The sequence below is a fragment of the Dysidea avara genome, chromosome 4 (assembly GCF_963678975.1).
Source record: "Dysidea avara chromosome 4, odDysAvar1.4, whole genome shotgun sequence".
Classification (NCBI taxonomy): domain Eukaryota; kingdom Metazoa; phylum Porifera; class Demospongiae; order Dictyoceratida; family Dysideidae; genus Dysidea; species Dysidea avara.
In genome coordinates, this window is record NC_089275.1 from 28,366,437 (window position 1) to 28,384,536 (window position 18,100).

At 37.0% G+C, this 18,100-nt stretch overlaps 1 protein-coding gene across 5 annotated transcripts in view; it reads left to right on the plus strand.

The window, feature by feature from the left end:
* The window catches only part of LOC136254604 (fibropellin-1-like), a 176,871-nt gene that overhangs the window by 67,793 nt on the left and 90,978 nt on the right, over positions 1 to 18,100 (plus strand). For 4 of the 5 annotated variants that reach the window (XM_066047351.1, XM_066047350.1, XM_066047354.1 and 1 more), the window contains exon 4: positions 13,890 to 17,225. In XM_066047351.1, the coding sequence (XP_065903423.1) occupies positions 13,890 to 17,225 (3,336 nt within the window). The remainder of the gene's footprint in view (positions 1 to 13,889; positions 17,226 to 18,100) is intronic. The other variant, XM_066047352.1, reaches the window with a different exon arrangement.

Sequence of the window (18,100 nt, forward strand, 5' to 3'; positions counted from 1 at the left end):
TCAGCTACAAAGAAATTTCCCCGTAGAGAGTTCAGCTAGAAGAAGTCAACTTGTAAAGAGTTCAGCTACAAAGAAACCATCATGTAGAGAGTTCAGCTACAAAGAAACCACCATGTAGAGTGTTTAGCTGCAAAAAATCACCTGTAGATAGTTCAGCTAGAAACAAATCACCCTGTAGAGAGATCAGCTAGAAGAGGTCACCTTGTAGAGAGTTCAGCTACAAAGAAACCACCACATAAAGAGTTCAGCTGCAAATAAATCACTTGTAGAGAGTTCAGCTACAAAAAAATCCCCCTGTAGAGGGATCAGCTAGAAGAAGTCACCTTGTAGAGAGTTCAGCTTCAAAGAAACCATCATGTAGAGAGTTCAGTTACAAACAAATCACTCTGTAGAGAGATCAGCTAGAAGAAGTTACCTTGTAGATAGTTCAGCTACAAACAATTTACCCTGTAGAAAGATCAGCTAGAAGAAGTCACCTTGTAGAGTGTTCAGTTACAAAGAAACCATCATGTAGAGAGTTCAGCTGCAAACAAATCACTCTGTAGAGAGTTTAGCTACAAAGAAACCGCCATTTAGAGAGTTCAGCCTCAAACAAACCACCCTATAGAGAATTCAACTACAACAAATCAACCTGTAGAGAAGAAGTTACCTTGTAGAGAGTTCAGCTACAAAGAAACCATCATTTAGAGAGTTCAGCTACAAAGAAACTACCATGTAGAGAGTTTAGCTGCAAAAAAATCACCTGTAGAAAGTTCAGCTAGAAACAAATCACCCTGTAGTGAGACCAGCTAGAAGAGGTCACCTTGTAGAGAGTTCAGCTACAAAGAAACCATCTGTATATAGTTCAGCTACATTTCAAGTCACCCAGTAGAGATATCAGCTGCAAAAAAATATCCTGTGGGGAATAATGGGCATGTAATAAATATATGTATATAATTTGTATAATTACTAATAAAATCAAAAATAATTGAAGCATTAAAAATCTTCTTTAAATTTTTTTTTTCTTTCTGTGGTAAAGAAAAAAACACATGGGTTAAAAAAGCCCCAAAGCCAGCCATAGGCCGGCTTTGCAGTATACAAATACAAAAAGAAGTGATATCTAATCAAAAACAGCCAAGCTGTAAAAAATGGTGCGGCCCCCAAAATGGCCATGGTGAAAATAAATGTGAAATCCAAGGTGGCGGCTAAGAAATGGCTGTAATGGTAGGTTAATGGTTAAATTTTAATAACAACAATTCAGGTGAATTTTGTGCCGCTTGGTCTTGGCACCAAATTCACCTGAATTGTTGTTATTAAAATTTAACCATTAACCTACCATCACAGCTATTTCTTGGCCGCCACCTTGGATTTCACATCTTTTTTTACCATGGCCTTTTTGGAGGCCGCACTTTTTTTTACAGCTTGGCTGTTTTTGATTAGATTCACAGTATACTTAGTTCATGCCAGAACTACACTGTTGTTGTCTATCACTAACTGCTTGACATTTTTTGATCACAAACATGCTTGTACGCATGTACGCACATACCTACACACTCGCGTGCACACACGCACACGCACGCATATACACACATGCACACCACACACATACAAACACAGCACATAGATCTCTATTCAGACTCAATGGATATGGTAGAGACTAAGGGGAAAATAGGTTTCATAAATTAGGAGCAGATAAGTATTGATAACGTTTCTGTATAAGTGTATGCCACTTTTAGGTTTTAGACTCGGCAAAAGCAACTGCATTATTCTTAGCAAGTACCTAACTAAATGGGGTTGACATGTGTAGCAAACAGTACTCTACTTATCTAATGATATGCGAATGGTTGTATTAATAAAAATGTTACTTCTCTTTGTATGGCAAGCCAATATCACAGACTTTTGGAGATACATAACATCAGTTCATCTGCTAGTGAAAAACTGCTTTTGTCCAGTCCGTTTGGCTTGGCCATCCATTCCATGATTAGTGAATTTAGGTCAATGTTGAATGTATGACGTCACTTTTATGTTTCAAGGCAAACCATTAGTGTATCTCCTTCTGTAGGGCTCTCTTGAACTTTACATTTGCTTACTTATTTATTAAGGCTTTACAGCACAAGTGCTGAGGGCCTGTAGGACACCTAGCCTGTTAAAAGTTGTTACAGAAAGTGTGTGAAAAGGTGGAGAAAGTTGATGTTATGCTACTTCTACAAACCAGGCAGTCATGCAGTTAATACTATCTTTTCTGAAACAGCCAAGCTGTAAAAAAAGAGTGTTGCCCCCAAAAAGGTTACGGTGAAGAAAGATGTGAAATCCAAGGTGGTGACAAAGAATTGGCTGTGATGGTAGGTTAATGGTAAAAAATTTAATAACTAAAATTCATGTGAATTTGGTGCTGCTTGGTCTTGGCACAAAATTCACCTTATTAAAATTTTTACCATTAACCCACTATCAAAGCCATTTCTTGGCCACTACCTTGGATTTCACATCTTTTTTCACCATAGCCTTTTTGGGGCTCACTCTTTTTTACAGCTTGGCTGTTTTGGATTAGAATTCACTTCTTTTGTATTTGTATACCACAAAGCCAGCCTATGGGGCCTTTTTAACTTATCTTTTTTCCTTTACCACAGAAGAAGAAAAAGAATTAATCATAACCATAATCAAAATTTAAAGCAGATTTTTAATACTTTAACTATTTTTGATTTTATCAGTAATAATTATACAAATTATATATATATTTATTACATGCCAATTATTTCCTTCGGGATAACTTGTTTGAAGCTGATTTCTCTGCTGGGTGACTTGAAATGTAGCTGAACTCTCTACAGGGTGATTTGTTTCTATCTGATCTCTCTATAAACTTGTTTGTAACTAAATTCTCTGTTTCTAGCTGATCTCTCTATAGAGTTATAACTTGTTTGTATAGCTGAAGTCTGTTTTTTTTTATTGGTTCTATGCGGTGACTTACAGAGTTAGTTGTTTGTAGCTGAACATTTGTATCAAGTAACTTGTTTGTAGCTGATCTATAGAGTAGCTAATTTGTTTATATCGATGAACTCTCTACTGGGTAGTTTCTTTGTAGCTGACCTCACTTGTTTGTAGCTGAATTCTCTAAAGAGTAACTTGTTGTAGCTGAACTCTCTACAGGGTGACTTGTTTATAGCTGAACTCTTTTCAGTGTGACTTGTAATGTTCTGAATCTCTACAGCGATATATTTGTAGCTGAACTCTCTACAGAGTGACTTGCTTGTAGCTGTATTGTCTATAAGTTTGTAGCTGAACTCCCTAACAGAATAACTTTCAATGTAATAAACGAAGCTGAATGTTCTATTAGGGTGACTGTTCTATTAGAGTATCTCGATCTTGCATTTACTACACATAGTTGGCTTTCGAATCATAACTCAGTAGTTTGTAATCCTATTCTTCTGCACTACTGCAAGGACTTTCTATGATGATTATTCCAGCTACACATAAATCTCATATCATTTCTCTAAGCTAGGGTTTCCACTCAAAATAGGAAGGTGCTTCATTTTGTTGTTTCTGAAGATTTTCTCACAGATTTATCTTTAAGATAAAGCAAACAAGTGCTAATTTGTTATTGGATTGTTTGCAGCATTTGATATCAGCATAATTTTAACATACATAAATATCTAAAAAGTGATTATGTGACCAAAATTCTCTTTATATAGGATTTCTGCTGCAAAATATGATGATGCCTCAACTCTTTTCATTGTTTCTGATGATTTTCACACAGACGACCTTAAGATAAAACAAACAAGTGCTAATATAATATTAAACTGTCTGTTGCTTTCAATATCAGTGCAGTTTTAACCATAAATATCCAAAAAGTGGTCGTGCAGCCAACAATCCCATTACAGCTATACATGATGTGTTATAGCTCTAAAAAATGTATAGAAATCTTCATTAAGGTGTGAAATGCACTAATTGTGACTTGGATCATCCTAGAATACAATTATTTGTGGATAAGCTGTCCAATGTAACTATTATGGAATTTTTGGTCACGTGACTACTTTTTGTATGTTTTTGCATGTTAAACTTGAGCTGATACCCAATGTTACAAGCAATCCAATAACAAACTAGCACTTGTTTGCTTTATCGTACAGGTCAGTGTGTGAAAATCTCCAGAAACAACAAAAGGAAGCAACTTCCTATTTTGAGTTGGAAACCCTATGTAAGGGGTTTGCCCTTTAGGCGTGAAAACTAATAGTTTTTTCATAAAAATCAATTGCATAATTGTGACACAGGTTGGGTTTTGTGTCATATCTCGATGGTCTTTATCTGGATTCTTTTCAAACCACAAAAAGGCACTCCTGCGATAGTCACTCCATCTACGTAGCAATTTTCAGCTCATTCCTTCAAGGGGTTTACCCTGTGGGCGTGACAGACCTTCAACCTTATTTTACATGAATATTCAGTCATACATCTGTTAATGTTCATTGGATTCCTACCAAACTTGGTACTGGGATCCGCTGTAATGAGCCCTTTACGTGTACCAATTTTCAGCTCAAACAGAGCATGCATTCATATTTTATGGCAGATTTTGCAAAGTATGCAAAATGAAGAAGAAAAGAAAAAAATGAAGAAATTAAAATGAAATTTTGATAGCTCATATCTAGGAAATGGCTGGAGCGAGTTTCTTCAAATTTGGTATGTTGACTCCCCTATTTGGATGGCACATCTGTAACAAATTTGGTTCCAATCAGACAAGGGATCACAGAGCTACATAGGTGTGAAAATTGCATTTCTTTCTTCCTTTTAATATACTCACAGTGTGATGTGCCGGCTTCTTGTGCCGCACGACACACTACCGTGTGTCTTGATCACATTCTAACTAAATAGATAATTAATCAACCATGTACATTTTATTCATGCTACTGCTATTATTAATTCAGCTATATAATTGTGGATCTGTAAATTACTGTAATTTAGCGTATTTTCTAATTCATGAATTATTTTATAATTCTGTAATTACATTGCTCTGTACTGCTAATGATGCGTAACTATAACAAACCACTTTAATCTGCAAATTATGCACAAAAGTATCTTCTCAACTGTTGTATAGTGTGTGCTGCCCTTCATTTTCATTTGTGTAAGTACAGGTAATGCCCCCCTTTCAATTTGAAGTATACGCTATCTCTGGTAACCTAGGAGGCCTTCAACATTGTTTTGAAGTTGTTAAACATCTATAAAACCAAAAGAGAAGACCATTCATGAAGACTTGTCATACCCATATTTCAGTCAACCACAAAGAAACCACCGCAGAGCAAAGTTTATGTGTGTGGAAGTGTAATACATACTTAATTTAGCTTTCTTTTAATTCTTGCATCCTGGCTGCTTTTTACCTTTAATTTTAATGATTTTGCTTACGTGGGTGCATACGGACAAACATAGATGTAGGTAGGTACACACACACACACACACACACGCACACGCACACGCACACACTTTTATGAAAAGAATTTCAATAAACCAGGTGCATGCCCAGAAAGGCCGGCTATGTGTGCACACCTAGTTTAAAATAATCCATGACTGGACCTGGGCAGCCTCAAACCTGCAGCCATCTGATTAACACTTGAACCCTTACAGGAGTCTGCCAGGTGGTAAGGGTGTTTTCTCCTTGTAAATTTCATGTTATGTATCTATAGGAACTCTAGAGAGTGACTTATTATCTCAAAGTACTCCATGTGGAACCAAATGGATATTAGTATATCTATTAAGATTTCACAGCACAATTACTGAAGGTCTGTAGGACATCTGGTCCCACAGTCTGTTTAAAGTTGTTACAGAAAGTTTGCTTGAAAAGGTGGAGAAAGGAGTAAAATATTCATGACTGGAGATTTCAGATGTATCTTCTCTCAAAGATGGTGTTGACCTTCTTGATCCTTGGAGGTCATTAATTTTTGTTGAGTTTTTCCAGTGCACTACATACCATCTAGTATTGAGTACTGTATGTATTGTTCAGCTGTATTTCCTGTCAAGTAATTTTATTTTCTATTCATGCTTCTACCTGTTTTCATCTTCATTTTGCCATTTCCAAGCTTCTATTCTACTTGTGCTTTCCTCAGAGTTTCTGGACTTTTAAATTTCTACCCTCTAGACTGTTTATTAGCATTTAAGTCAGTTTCTCCATGTGGGCTCAATGTAATCTTGTAGAGGCTTAGGGATTCATAGTACTGTGGATTTAACATTTCCCTGTTATATTTCTTCCCTTCATATGCCTTTTGGTTAATGGCACCAGCCATATCTCCATTGGGTATATCTCCTTCACAAAGCTATAGATCAATGGAGTGCTAAGTTCAATATACGGTATCTCCTGAGGACCATAGACATCTACAGCATTGGTGTTATGGATTACTGTGCAAACAATGTTATGTAGGTACTTTGAATTCTGTTTGTGATGTTACACACTGTCAGGATCCTTCTCAAAGTCTAGGGTGCTCTTCTTGTACTTTCTTTGGGCGATAACGATTCATGAGGATTGCTAATGGTTTACATCATTATGCTCCCTTGTTGTTGAATAGATTTGTATTAGGTTATATTGTAGTACTCACAGTTTGTCTTACAGGTCTGGTGGTGCTGTAGTAGCCACATACTCTGCCACATTTATATGGAGGTGTGTATACCTGCTGTTTTAGAGCCAGTTGTTGTAGTCGGTGTAATCTGTGATGGTAGAATAAGGACCACATAGTATTCCTTGATTCCTAACACCTTTACCCTTGGCCTATATAACATGTCCATTTTTTCTAGTAGTAGAAGTTTATCCAGAATTCTGGATGATAAGAAAGTGTGTAAGAACATTTTTTTGTTTACATTTCCCTCTGTTTCTCCCTACATTGACTGCTTACAGTCTCTTTCAAAAGTATTATACAGATTTCTTAATCTTGCAAAATGATATTCTTCCCACAAAAAAGATATTGATCAAACACAGCTTCACAATACCTTCATGGCACTTTGTCAGATTTGGTGTGGTAAGGGAATAATGTCCACTAGTATATCTGCAACAGCCTTTGTTTCACTACGTTTTATTTCTATGATTCCTCATCAAATTTCAGTTACTGATTTCCTTATACTTGTGATGCTATTACGTATTGTACTTAACTGATAAAAGTGTCTAATGTCAGCTACTGTATCTTTTAAATGACCAACACATACATGAAGGCAGTGGAATTAATTTTTCATTGACCAAAGCATTTCGGGTTGATTAATATCTAATCAAAAACAGCCAAGCTGTAAGAAAAGGTGCGGCCCCTAAAAAGGCCAAGGTGAAAAAGATGTGAAATCCAAGGTGGCGGCCAAGAAATGGCTGTGATGGTAGGTTAGTGGTAAAAATTTTAATAACGACAATTCAGGTGAATTTTGTGCCAAGACCAAGCGGCACCAAATTCACCTGAATTGTCGTTATTAAAATTTTTACCATTAACCTACCATCACAGCCATTTCTTGGCCGCCACCTTGGATTTCACATCTTTTCCACCTTGGCCTTTTTAGGGGCCGCACCTTTTTTTACAGCTTGGCTGTTTTTGATTAGATATCACTTCTTTTTGTATTTGTATACCCCAAAGCTGGCCATAGGCTGGCTTGGGGCTTTTTTAACCTATCCTATTTCTTTACCACAGGAAGAATAAAAAGATAGAGCAGATTGTTAATACTTCAACTGTTTTTGATTTTATCAGTAATTATATAAATATATTTATTACATGTCTATTATTCCCTACTGGATAACTTGTTCGCAGCTGATCTTTCTACTAAAGGACTTGAAATGTAGCTAAACTCTCTACAGGTTGATTTGTTTGTAGCTGCACTCTCTACAGAGTGATTTGTTTGCATCTGAACTCTCTACAGGGCGATTTGTTTGTAGAAGAACTCTCTACAGGATAGTTTCTTTGTCACTGAACTCTCTACAAGGTGACTTGTTTCTAGCTGGCTCTCTACAAGATGACTTCCTCTAGCTGATTTCTCTACAAGGTGACTTGTATCTAGCTGAACTATCTACAGGATGATCTGTTTGTAACTGAAATCTCTACAGGGTGACTTGTTTCTAGCTGATCTCTCTATAGGGTAACTTATTTCTAGCTGAACTCTCTACAGAGTGGGTTCTTTGTAGCTGAACTCTCTACAAGATCACTTCTTCTAGCTGATCTCTCTATAGGGTGACCCGATCTCCCTGTAGGGTGACTTTTATCTAGCTGAACACTCTACAGGGTGATTTGTTTGTAGCTGAACTCTCTACAGGGTAATTTATTTGCAGCTGAACTCTATACAGGATGATTTGTTTGTAGCTGAACTCTCTACAGGATGGTTTCTTTGTAGCTAAACTCTCTACAAGGTGACTTGCTTCTAGCTGATCTCTCTACAGGGTGGCTTGCATAGCTGAACTCTCTACAGGGTGATCTGTTCATAGCTGAACTCTCTGGGTGATTTGTTTGTAGCTGAACTCTCTACAGGATGGTTTCTTTGTAGCTGGTCTCTACAAGGTGACTTGTTTCTAGCTGATCTCTCTACAAGGTGACTTCTCCTACTACAGGGTGACTTGTATCTATAGCTGAACTATCTACAGGATGATGATCTGTTTGTAGCTGAAATCTCTACAGGGTGATCTGTTTGTAGCTGAATTCTCTACAGGATGACTTATTTCTACATATAGCTGATCTCTGTATAGGATAACTAGTTTCTAGTTGAACTCTCTACAGAGTGGGTTCTTTGTTGCTGAACTCTCTACAAGGTGACTTCTTCTAGCTGACCTCTCTATAGGGTAACCTGATGTCTCTGCAGGGTGACTGTTATCTTGCTGAACACTCTACAGGGTGATTTGTTTGTATCAAAACTATCTATAGGGTGATTATTTTATACCTGAACTTTGTACAGGGTGATTTGTTTGTAGCTGAACTCTCTACAGGGTGATCTGATCTCTCTACAAGGGGTGATTTGTTTGTAACTGATATCTCTACGGGTAGATTTGTTTGTAAGTGAACTCTCTACAAGGTGATTTGTTTGTAGCTGATTTCTCTACAGGGTAATTTGTTTGTAGCTTAACTCTCTACAAGGTGATTTGTTTGTAGCTGAACTCTCTACAGGGTGATGTGTTTCTAGCTGATCTCTCTACAGGGTGATTTTTTTTGTAGCTGAACTCTCTACAGGGTGATTTGTTTGTAGCTGATCTCTCTACAGGGTGATTTAGGTTGTAGCTGCTCTCTCTACAGTGGGTGATTTGTTTGTAACTGAAATCTCTACAGGTTGATTTGTTTCTAGCTGAAGTCTCTACAAGGTGTTTTGTTTGTAGCCCATCTCTCTACAGGGTAATTTGTTTGTAGCTGAACTCACTGCAAGGTGATTTGTTTGTAGCTGATCTCTCTACAGGATGATGTGTTTGTAGCTGAACTCTCTACAGGGTGATTTGCTTGTAACCGAATTCCCTATATTGTGTCTAGTGTCTATATAGCCGATTTCTCTACAGGTTGATTTGTTTGTAGTTGAACTCTCTACAGGGTGATTGGTTTGTAGCTGATCTCTCTACAGGGTGATTGTTTGTAGCTGATCTCTCTACAGGGTGATTTGTTTGTAGCTGATCTCTCTACAGGGTGATTTAGGTTGTAGCTGCTCTCTCTACAGTGGGTGATTTGTTTGTAACTGAAATCTCTACAGGTTGATTTGTTTCTAGCTGAAGTCTCTACAAGGTGTTTTGTTTGTAGCCCATCTCTCTACAGGGTAATTTGTTTGTAGCTGAACTCACTGCAAGGTGATTTGTTTGTAGCTGATCTCTCTACAGGATGATGTGTTTGTAGCTGAACTCTCTACAGGGTGATTTGCTTGTAACCGAATTCCCTATATTGTGTCTAGTGTCTATATAGCCGATTTCTCTACAGGTTGATTTGTTTGTAGTTGAACTCTCTACAGGGTGATTGGTTTGTAGCTGATCTCTCTACAGGGTGATTGTTTGTAGCTGATCTCTCTACAGGGTGATTTGGTTGTAGCTGATCTCTCTACAGTGGGTGATTTGTTTGTAACTGAAATCTCTACAGGTTGATTTGTTTGTAGCTGAAGTCTCTACACGGTGTTTTGTTTGTAGCTGATCTCTCTACAGGGTAATTTGTTTGTAGCTGAACTCACTGCAAGGTGATTTGTTTGTAGCTGATCTCTCTACAGGGTGATGTGTTTGTAACTGAACTCTCTACACGGTGATTTGTTTGTAGCTGATCTCTCTACAGGGTGATTGTTTGTAGCTGATCTCTCTACAGGGTGATTTGGTTGTAGCTGATCTCTCTACAGTGGGTGATTTGTTTGTAACTGAAATCTCTACAGGTTGATTTGTTTGTAGCTGAAGTCTCTACACGGTGTTTTGTTTGTAGCTGATTTCTCTACAGGGTAATTTGTTTGTAGCTGAACTCACTGCAAGGTGATTTGTTTGTAGCTGATCTCTTTACAGGGTGATTTATTTGTAGCTGAACTCTCTACAGGGTGATTGGTTTGTAGCTGAACTCTCTACAGGATTGTTTCTTTGTCACTGAACTCTCTACAAGGTGACTTGCTTCTACCTGATCTCTGTAGACGGTGACTTCTTCTAGCTGATCTCTATACAGGGTGACTTGTATAGCTGAACTCTCTACTGGGTGATCTGTTCATAGCTGAACTCTCTACAGCTTGATTTGTTTGTAGCTGAAATCTCTTGTCTCAAACTGATTTCACTGTAGGGTAACTTGTTTGTAGCTGAACTCCCTACAGGATGGTTTCTTTGTAGCTGAACTCTCTACAGAGTGATTTTTTTTGTAGCTGAACTCTATATAGGGTGATTTGTAGGTACCTGAACTTTCTACAGGGTGATTTGTTTATAGCTGAACACTCTGCAGGGTGATTTGTTTGTAGTTGATCTCTCTACAGGGTTTCTTTGCAACTGAGATCTCTACAGGGAAATTTCTTCTAACTGAGCTCTCTCTTGTTTCTAGCTGTTCTCTCTACAGAGTAACTTGTTTGTATAGCTGAACTCTTTACAGGTGGTTTTTTGGTTGCTGAACTCTCTACACTGTGACTTGTTTGTAGCAAAATTCTCTACAGAGTGACTTGTATGTAGTTGAATTCTCTACAGAGTGACTTACTTGTAGCTGAACATTGTATAAACTATAAAGTGACTTGTCTGTAGCTGAAATCTCTACAGGGTTACTTGTTTGCAGCTGGTCTCTATAGGTTAACTTGTTTGTATAGATGAACTCTCTACAGGGTAGTTTCTTTGTAGCTGAACTCTCTCCACAGTGACTTGTTTGTAGCTGAACTCTCTAGAGAGTGTAGCCAAACTCTCCACAGGGTGCATGACTTGTTTATAGCTGAACTCTCTTCAGTGTGACTTGTAATGTTCTGATTCTTCTGAATGACTACAGCGATATATCTGTAGCTGAACTCTCTATAGGGTGACTTGCTTCTTGCTGAACTGTCTATAAGATTAACCGTTTGCAGCTGAACTCCCTACAGAATAACTTGCAATGTAATAGAATTCTATAATAAATTAGCTGAATGCTCTATTAGGGTGACTGTTCTATTAGAGTATCTCGATTTTGCATATGTTACACGTAGTTGGCTTTGGAATCATAACTTAGTGGTTTGTAATCAGATTCTTCTGTACTACTGCAAGGACTTTCTATGATGATTATTCCAGCTACACACCAATTTTCAGCTCACTGCTCGAAGCGGTTTGCCTAGTAGGCGTGAAAACTAATAGTTTTTTTATTCATAAAAATCGATCGCATAATTGTGACACAGGTTGGGTTTTGTGTCATATCTCGATGGCCTTTAACTGGATTCCTTTCAAACCACAAAAAGGCACTCCTACGATAGTTACTCCATCTACATAGCAATTTTCAGCTCATTCCTTCAAGCGGTTTACCCTGTGGGCGTGACAGACCTTCGACCTTATTTTACGCAAATAATCAGTCATAACTCGGTGAATGTTCATCGGATTCCTACCAAACTTGGTACTGAGATTCGCCTCAATGAGCCCTTTAAGTGTGCCAAATTTCAGCCCGATTGGAGCACAAATTCGTGTTTTATGGCAGATTTTGCAAAGTGTGCGAAAAGAAGAAGTAGAAGAAGAAGAAAAAAACGAAGAAAAAAAACCCAAACTTTGGCCGATAGTATCTCGGAAATGGATGGAGCGAATTTCTTCAAAGTTGGAATGTGGACTCCTCTATCTAGCCGGCACTTCTGTAGCAACTTTGGTTTCAATCAGATAAGGAATCACGGAGCTACAAAGGTGTGAAAATCACGTTTGCTTTCTTCCTGTAAATATACTCACAGTGTGGCGCGCCGGCTTCTTGGGCCGCACGACACACTACCGTGTGTCTTGATCTAAGGGAACATAATGGAGTCATACACATACTGTTAGGTGTATCCTTATAATTTTCTTGAGTATGCGACTAACTACTATATCAACTATGCAGGTATGTTCAACAGCCAATTTTGGCAGGTTTTGATAAACCTGCTTTTTGCCAGTTTTGGCAACATTCAGTATCATATTTTTGCCAATTGTGGCAAAATTAGGTTTATCCCAGATGTTGGCAAATTCAGCATTGTCCATATTTTGCCAAATGTAGATCCAACATGTTGCCATTTTTGTCAATCTATTGGGTTCCATATTTTGCAGCTATTGGGTTATTGCCAAAGTTGGAACAGCCTTAAAAGCAAAGTCAAGAATTTTATTTTGCCATTGTTGGCAATTTACGAAATGCAACTTCAAAGTAGTGACAACAACAGAATTAATGTAAAAGTTACCGAGCTTCCAAAACTGGCTCTTTTAATCCCAAATTTGGCAGGACCTTTTTTTTGTCAAATTTGGCAATAATTTGTGACCCCCATTATTGCCAACATTGGCATTATGTGGGATCTGAATTATTGCAAAACAATAGAGCAACGTATTTTCCTTGGCAAGCTAAGGAGAGTATTCACCGCTTTGTCATGGAACCAGTAAGCGCTTCAATTTCTCTCACAAGCATCTTAACAGTTATTCCAAAATTGGAAGGTATCAGGTTTTACTTATATAGTGCTGTGTGTAACCATTGATTGTGGGTTTGAGTTTCCATTTTTGGTAAGAAATGAGATGTTTTTTATTACCAAGTTTGACATGCCTACTTCATGCCAATAATGGAATCTTGGAAATTCTAACTTACCAATTTTGGAAAATCAAACTTGCCAATTCTGGAAGTTCAAACTTGCCAATTTTGGAAATTCAAACTTGCCAATTTTGGTAATTATAAACTTACTAACATTGGATATTATGAAACTTGCCAATTTTGGTAATTACAGAACTTGCCCATTTTGGATATTTTATAAACTTACATTTATAATCTTGCCAACTTTGGTAGCTATAAAAGCTTCCAGTTTTGAAACCCCAAACTGAAATCCAATCCCACAATTAAAAAATACCTTTGCAACTATAAAAGGACATGGAATTTATGCAACTTTTGGAAATATCATAGAGCTGCTAGTGATACATTTTTGAAGCAGCTCTAAAAGTTGCCAGTTTTGGCAGCTTTTGAAGTTGCCACTTTTGGCAGCTTCTGAAGTTGCCAATTTTGGCAGCTTCTGAAGTTGCCAATTTTGGCAGCTTCTGAAGTTGCCAATTTTGGCAGCTTCTGAAGTTGCCAATTTTGGCAGCTTCTGAAGTCGCCAATTTTGGCAGCTTTGAAAGTTGCCAAAAATGGCAAAAAGTAGGTTTATCAAAACCTGCCAACAATGGTTCAGGAACATACCTCAACTATGACATACACAGCATGAATATTGCAAGTATTTACAATAATAGCAAGTAGTACTATGATAAAAGTTTTAAAAGTTTGTGATTAAAATATTGTAAACCTATTAATTTTAATGGATGTTTCCATCACAATTTCACATGTACTGTGATTGTGTAGATGGTTTTACTAAAAATACTTGTAAAGACATCATAGATAATTGTAATCCTAATCCTTGTATGAATGATGGAACTTGTACAGATGGAGTTAACTCTTTCACCTGTAATTGTGTGAATGGTTTCACTGGACAGAATTGTACAATTAACATAGATGATTGTGATTCTAATCCTTGTATGAATAATGGAACTTGTACAGATGGAGTTAACTCTTTCACCTGCAAATGTGTGGATGGTTTTACTGGAGAGAATTGTACAACTAACATAGATGATTGTGATTCTAATCCTTGTATGAATAGTGGAACTTGTACAGATGGAGTTAACTCTTTCACCTGTAATTGTGTGGATGGTTTTACTGGAGAGAATTGTACAACTAACATAGATGATTGTGATTCTAATCCTTGTATGAATAATGGAACTTGTACAGATGGAATTAACTCTTTCACCTGTAATTGTGTGGATGGTTTTACTGGAGAGAATTGTACAACTAACATAGATGATTGTGATTCTAATCCTTGTATGAATAGTGGAACTTGTATAGATGGAATTAACTCTTTCACCTGTAATTGTGTGGATGGTTTTACTGGACAGAATTGTACAACTAACATAGATGATTGTGATTCTAATCCTTGTATGAATAGTGGAACTTGTACAGATGGAGTTAACTCTTTCACCTGTAATTGTGTGGATGGTTTTATTGGAGAGAATTGTACAACTAACGTAGATGATTGTAATCCTAATCCTTGTATGAATAATGGAACTTGTACAGATGGAGTTAACTCTTTCACCTGTAATTGTGTGGATGGTTTTACTGGAGAGAATTGTACAACTAACATAGATGATTGTGATTCTAATCCTTGCATGAATAGTGGAACTTGTACAGATGGAATTAACTCTTTCACCTGCAAATGTGTGGATGGTTTTACTGGAGAGAATTGTACAACTAACATAGATGATTGTGATTCTAATCCTTGTATGAATAGTGGAACTTGTACAGATGGAGTTAACTCTTTCACCTGCAAATGTGTGGATGGTTTTACTGGAGAGAATTGTACAACTAACATAGATGATTGTGATTCTAATCCTTGTATGAATAGTGGAACTTGTACAGATGGAGTTAACTCTTTCACCTGTAATTGTGTGGATGGTTTTACTGGAGAGAATTGTACAACTAACATAGATGATTGTGATTCTAATCCTTGTATGAATAATGGAACTTGTACAGATGGAATTAACTCTTTCACCTGTAATTGTGTGGATGGTTTTACTGGAGAGAATTGTACAACTAACATAGATGATTGTGATTCTAATCCTTGTATGAATAGTGGAACTTGTATAGATGGAATTAACTCTTTCACCTGTAATTGTGTGGATGGTTTTACTGGACAGAATTGTACAACTAACATAGATGATTGTGATTCTAATCCTTGTATGAATAGTGGAACTTGTACAGATGGAGTTAACTCTTTCACCTGTAATTGTGTGGATGGTTTTATTGGAGAGAATTGTACAACTAACGTAGATGATTGTAATCCTAATCCTTGTATGAATAATGGAACTTGTACAGATGGAGTTAACTCTTTCACCTGTAATTGTGTGGATGGTTTTACTGGAGAGAATTGTACAACTAACATAGATGATTGTGATTCTAATCCTTGCATGAATAGTGGAACTTGTACAGATGGAATTAACTCTTTCACCTGCAAATGTGTGGATGGTTTTACTGGAGAGAATTGTACAACTAACATAGATGATTGTGATTCTAATCCTTGCATGAATAGTGGAACTTGTACAGATGGAGTTAACTCTTTCACCTGCAAATGTGTGGATGGTTTTACTGGAGAGAATTGTACAACTAACATAGATGATTGTGATTCTAATCCTTGTATGAATAGTGGAACTTGTACAGATGGAGTTAACTCTTTCACCTGTAATTGTGTGGATGGTTTTACTGGAGAGAATTGTACAACTAACATAGATGATTGTGATTCTAATCCTTGTATGAATAATGGAACTTGTACAGATGGAATTAACTCTTTCACCTGTAATTGTGTGGATGGTTTTACTGGAGAGAATTGTACAACTAACATAGATGATTGTGATTCTAATCCTTGTATGAATAGTGGAACTTGTACAGATGGAATTAACTCTTTCACCTGTAATTGTGTGGATGGTTTTACTGGACAGAATTGTACAGCTAACATAGATGAGTGTGATTCTAATCCTTGTATGAATAATGGAACTTGTACAGATGGAGTTAACTCTTTCACCTGCAAATGTGTGGATGGTTTTACTGGAGAGAATTGTACAACTAACATAGATGATTGTGATTCTAATCCTTGTATGAATAGTGGAACTTGTACAGATGGAATTAACTCTTTCACCTGTAATTGTGTGGATGGTTTTACTGGACAGAATTGTACAGCTAACATAGATGAGTGTGATTCTAATCCTTGTATGAATAATGGAACTTGTACAGATGGAGTTAACTCTTTCACCTGCAAATGTGTGGATGGTTTTACTGGAGAAAATTGTACAACTAACATAGATGATTGTGATTCTAATCCTTGTATGAATAGTGGAACTTGTACAGATGGAGTTAACTCTTTCACCTGTAATTGTGTGGATGGTTTTACTGGAGAGAATTGTACAACTAACATAGATGATTGTGATTCTAATCCTTGCATGAATAGTGGAACTTGTACAGATGGAATTAACTCTTTCACCTGCAAATGTGTGGATGGTTTTACTGGAGAGAATTGTACAACTAACATAGATGATTGTGATTCTAATCCTTGTATGAATAGTGGAACTTGTACAGATGGAGTTAACTCTTTCACCTGCAAATGTGTGGATGGTTTTACTGGAGAGAATTGTACAACTAACATAGATGATTGTGATTCTAATCCTTGTATGAATAATGGAACTTTTACAGATGGAATTAACTCTTTCACCTGTAATTGTGTGGATGGTTTTACTGGAGAGAATTGTACAGCTAACATAGATAATTGTGATCCTAATCCTTGTATGAATAATGGAACTTGTACAGATGGAATTAACTCTTTCACCTGTAATTGTGTGGATGGTTTTACTGGAGAGAATTGCACAACTAACATAGATGAGTGTGATTCTAATCCTTGTATGAATAATGGAACTTGTACAGATGGAATTAACTCTTTTACCTGTAATTGTGTGGATGGTTTTACTGTACAGAATTGTACAACTAACATAGATGATTGTGATCCTAATCCTTGTATGAATAATGGAACTTGTACAGATGGAGTTAATTCTTTCATGTGTGATTGTTTGGAAACTTTTACTGGATATAATTGTGAAAATGGTAAGTGGCTATAGTTCTGATATTGGTGTATATTGTGCATTGTGTAAATAAGCATTATAATTGCAAAATTGCATGCAAACAGGTTAGGTAATCAAAGTGCAAATCTATTGGGTGTATCAAGACACACTGTAGTGTGTCGTGCAGCCATGTGCAGCTAGTGCGGATGCACAACAGATAAGCGTGTATTTTGCAGGAACCAAGAAAACACTGTTTTCACACATTCGTACCTCAATAGTACCTAAATGAAAATTAACCAGTTTTGCTGTGGAAACACCCTTTGGGTAGGGTGCCTAATATTCCAAATTTGATCTGAATCCGCCCAGCCATCACTGATATGCGCCTTCAAAGTTCATTCAATTTTCTTTGTATTTTTCTTCCTAATCTTCTTACGTAAACTTTCTTTTTGCACACTTTATAAAATTGCAATAACTCATGCATACATTAGTCAATTTACATACTTCAAATTTGGAGGGCAGTAAGAGCATAATGCAGTACATTCTCAGCCCAATTTTCATACAGATCAAACTAAGAATAATGGAAATATGCAAGCTTTTGAAATTACAAAAAGCGATTTGTGACTGAATTTGACAAAACCAGGCTTCGACGCACAAAACTTTGTTAGGAGATATGGCGATTTTTAAGTAATCATTGTGTAATAACTTCCCAATGCCTACAGCTGTGCAAACAAAATTTGCACCAATTATTCATCTATTTACTAGCTATCACTGAGTGGGTGTATAAATTTCTAATACCCAAAATTTGCCCTGTTTTGTGCAGCTTTTTTCAAGTGGGTAATAATTTCACAGGTGGTAGTAATAGGGGTGGAGGGTGGGGGGTAGTGGGTGGGCTTAATATAGGGGTATAAAATGAAGTAA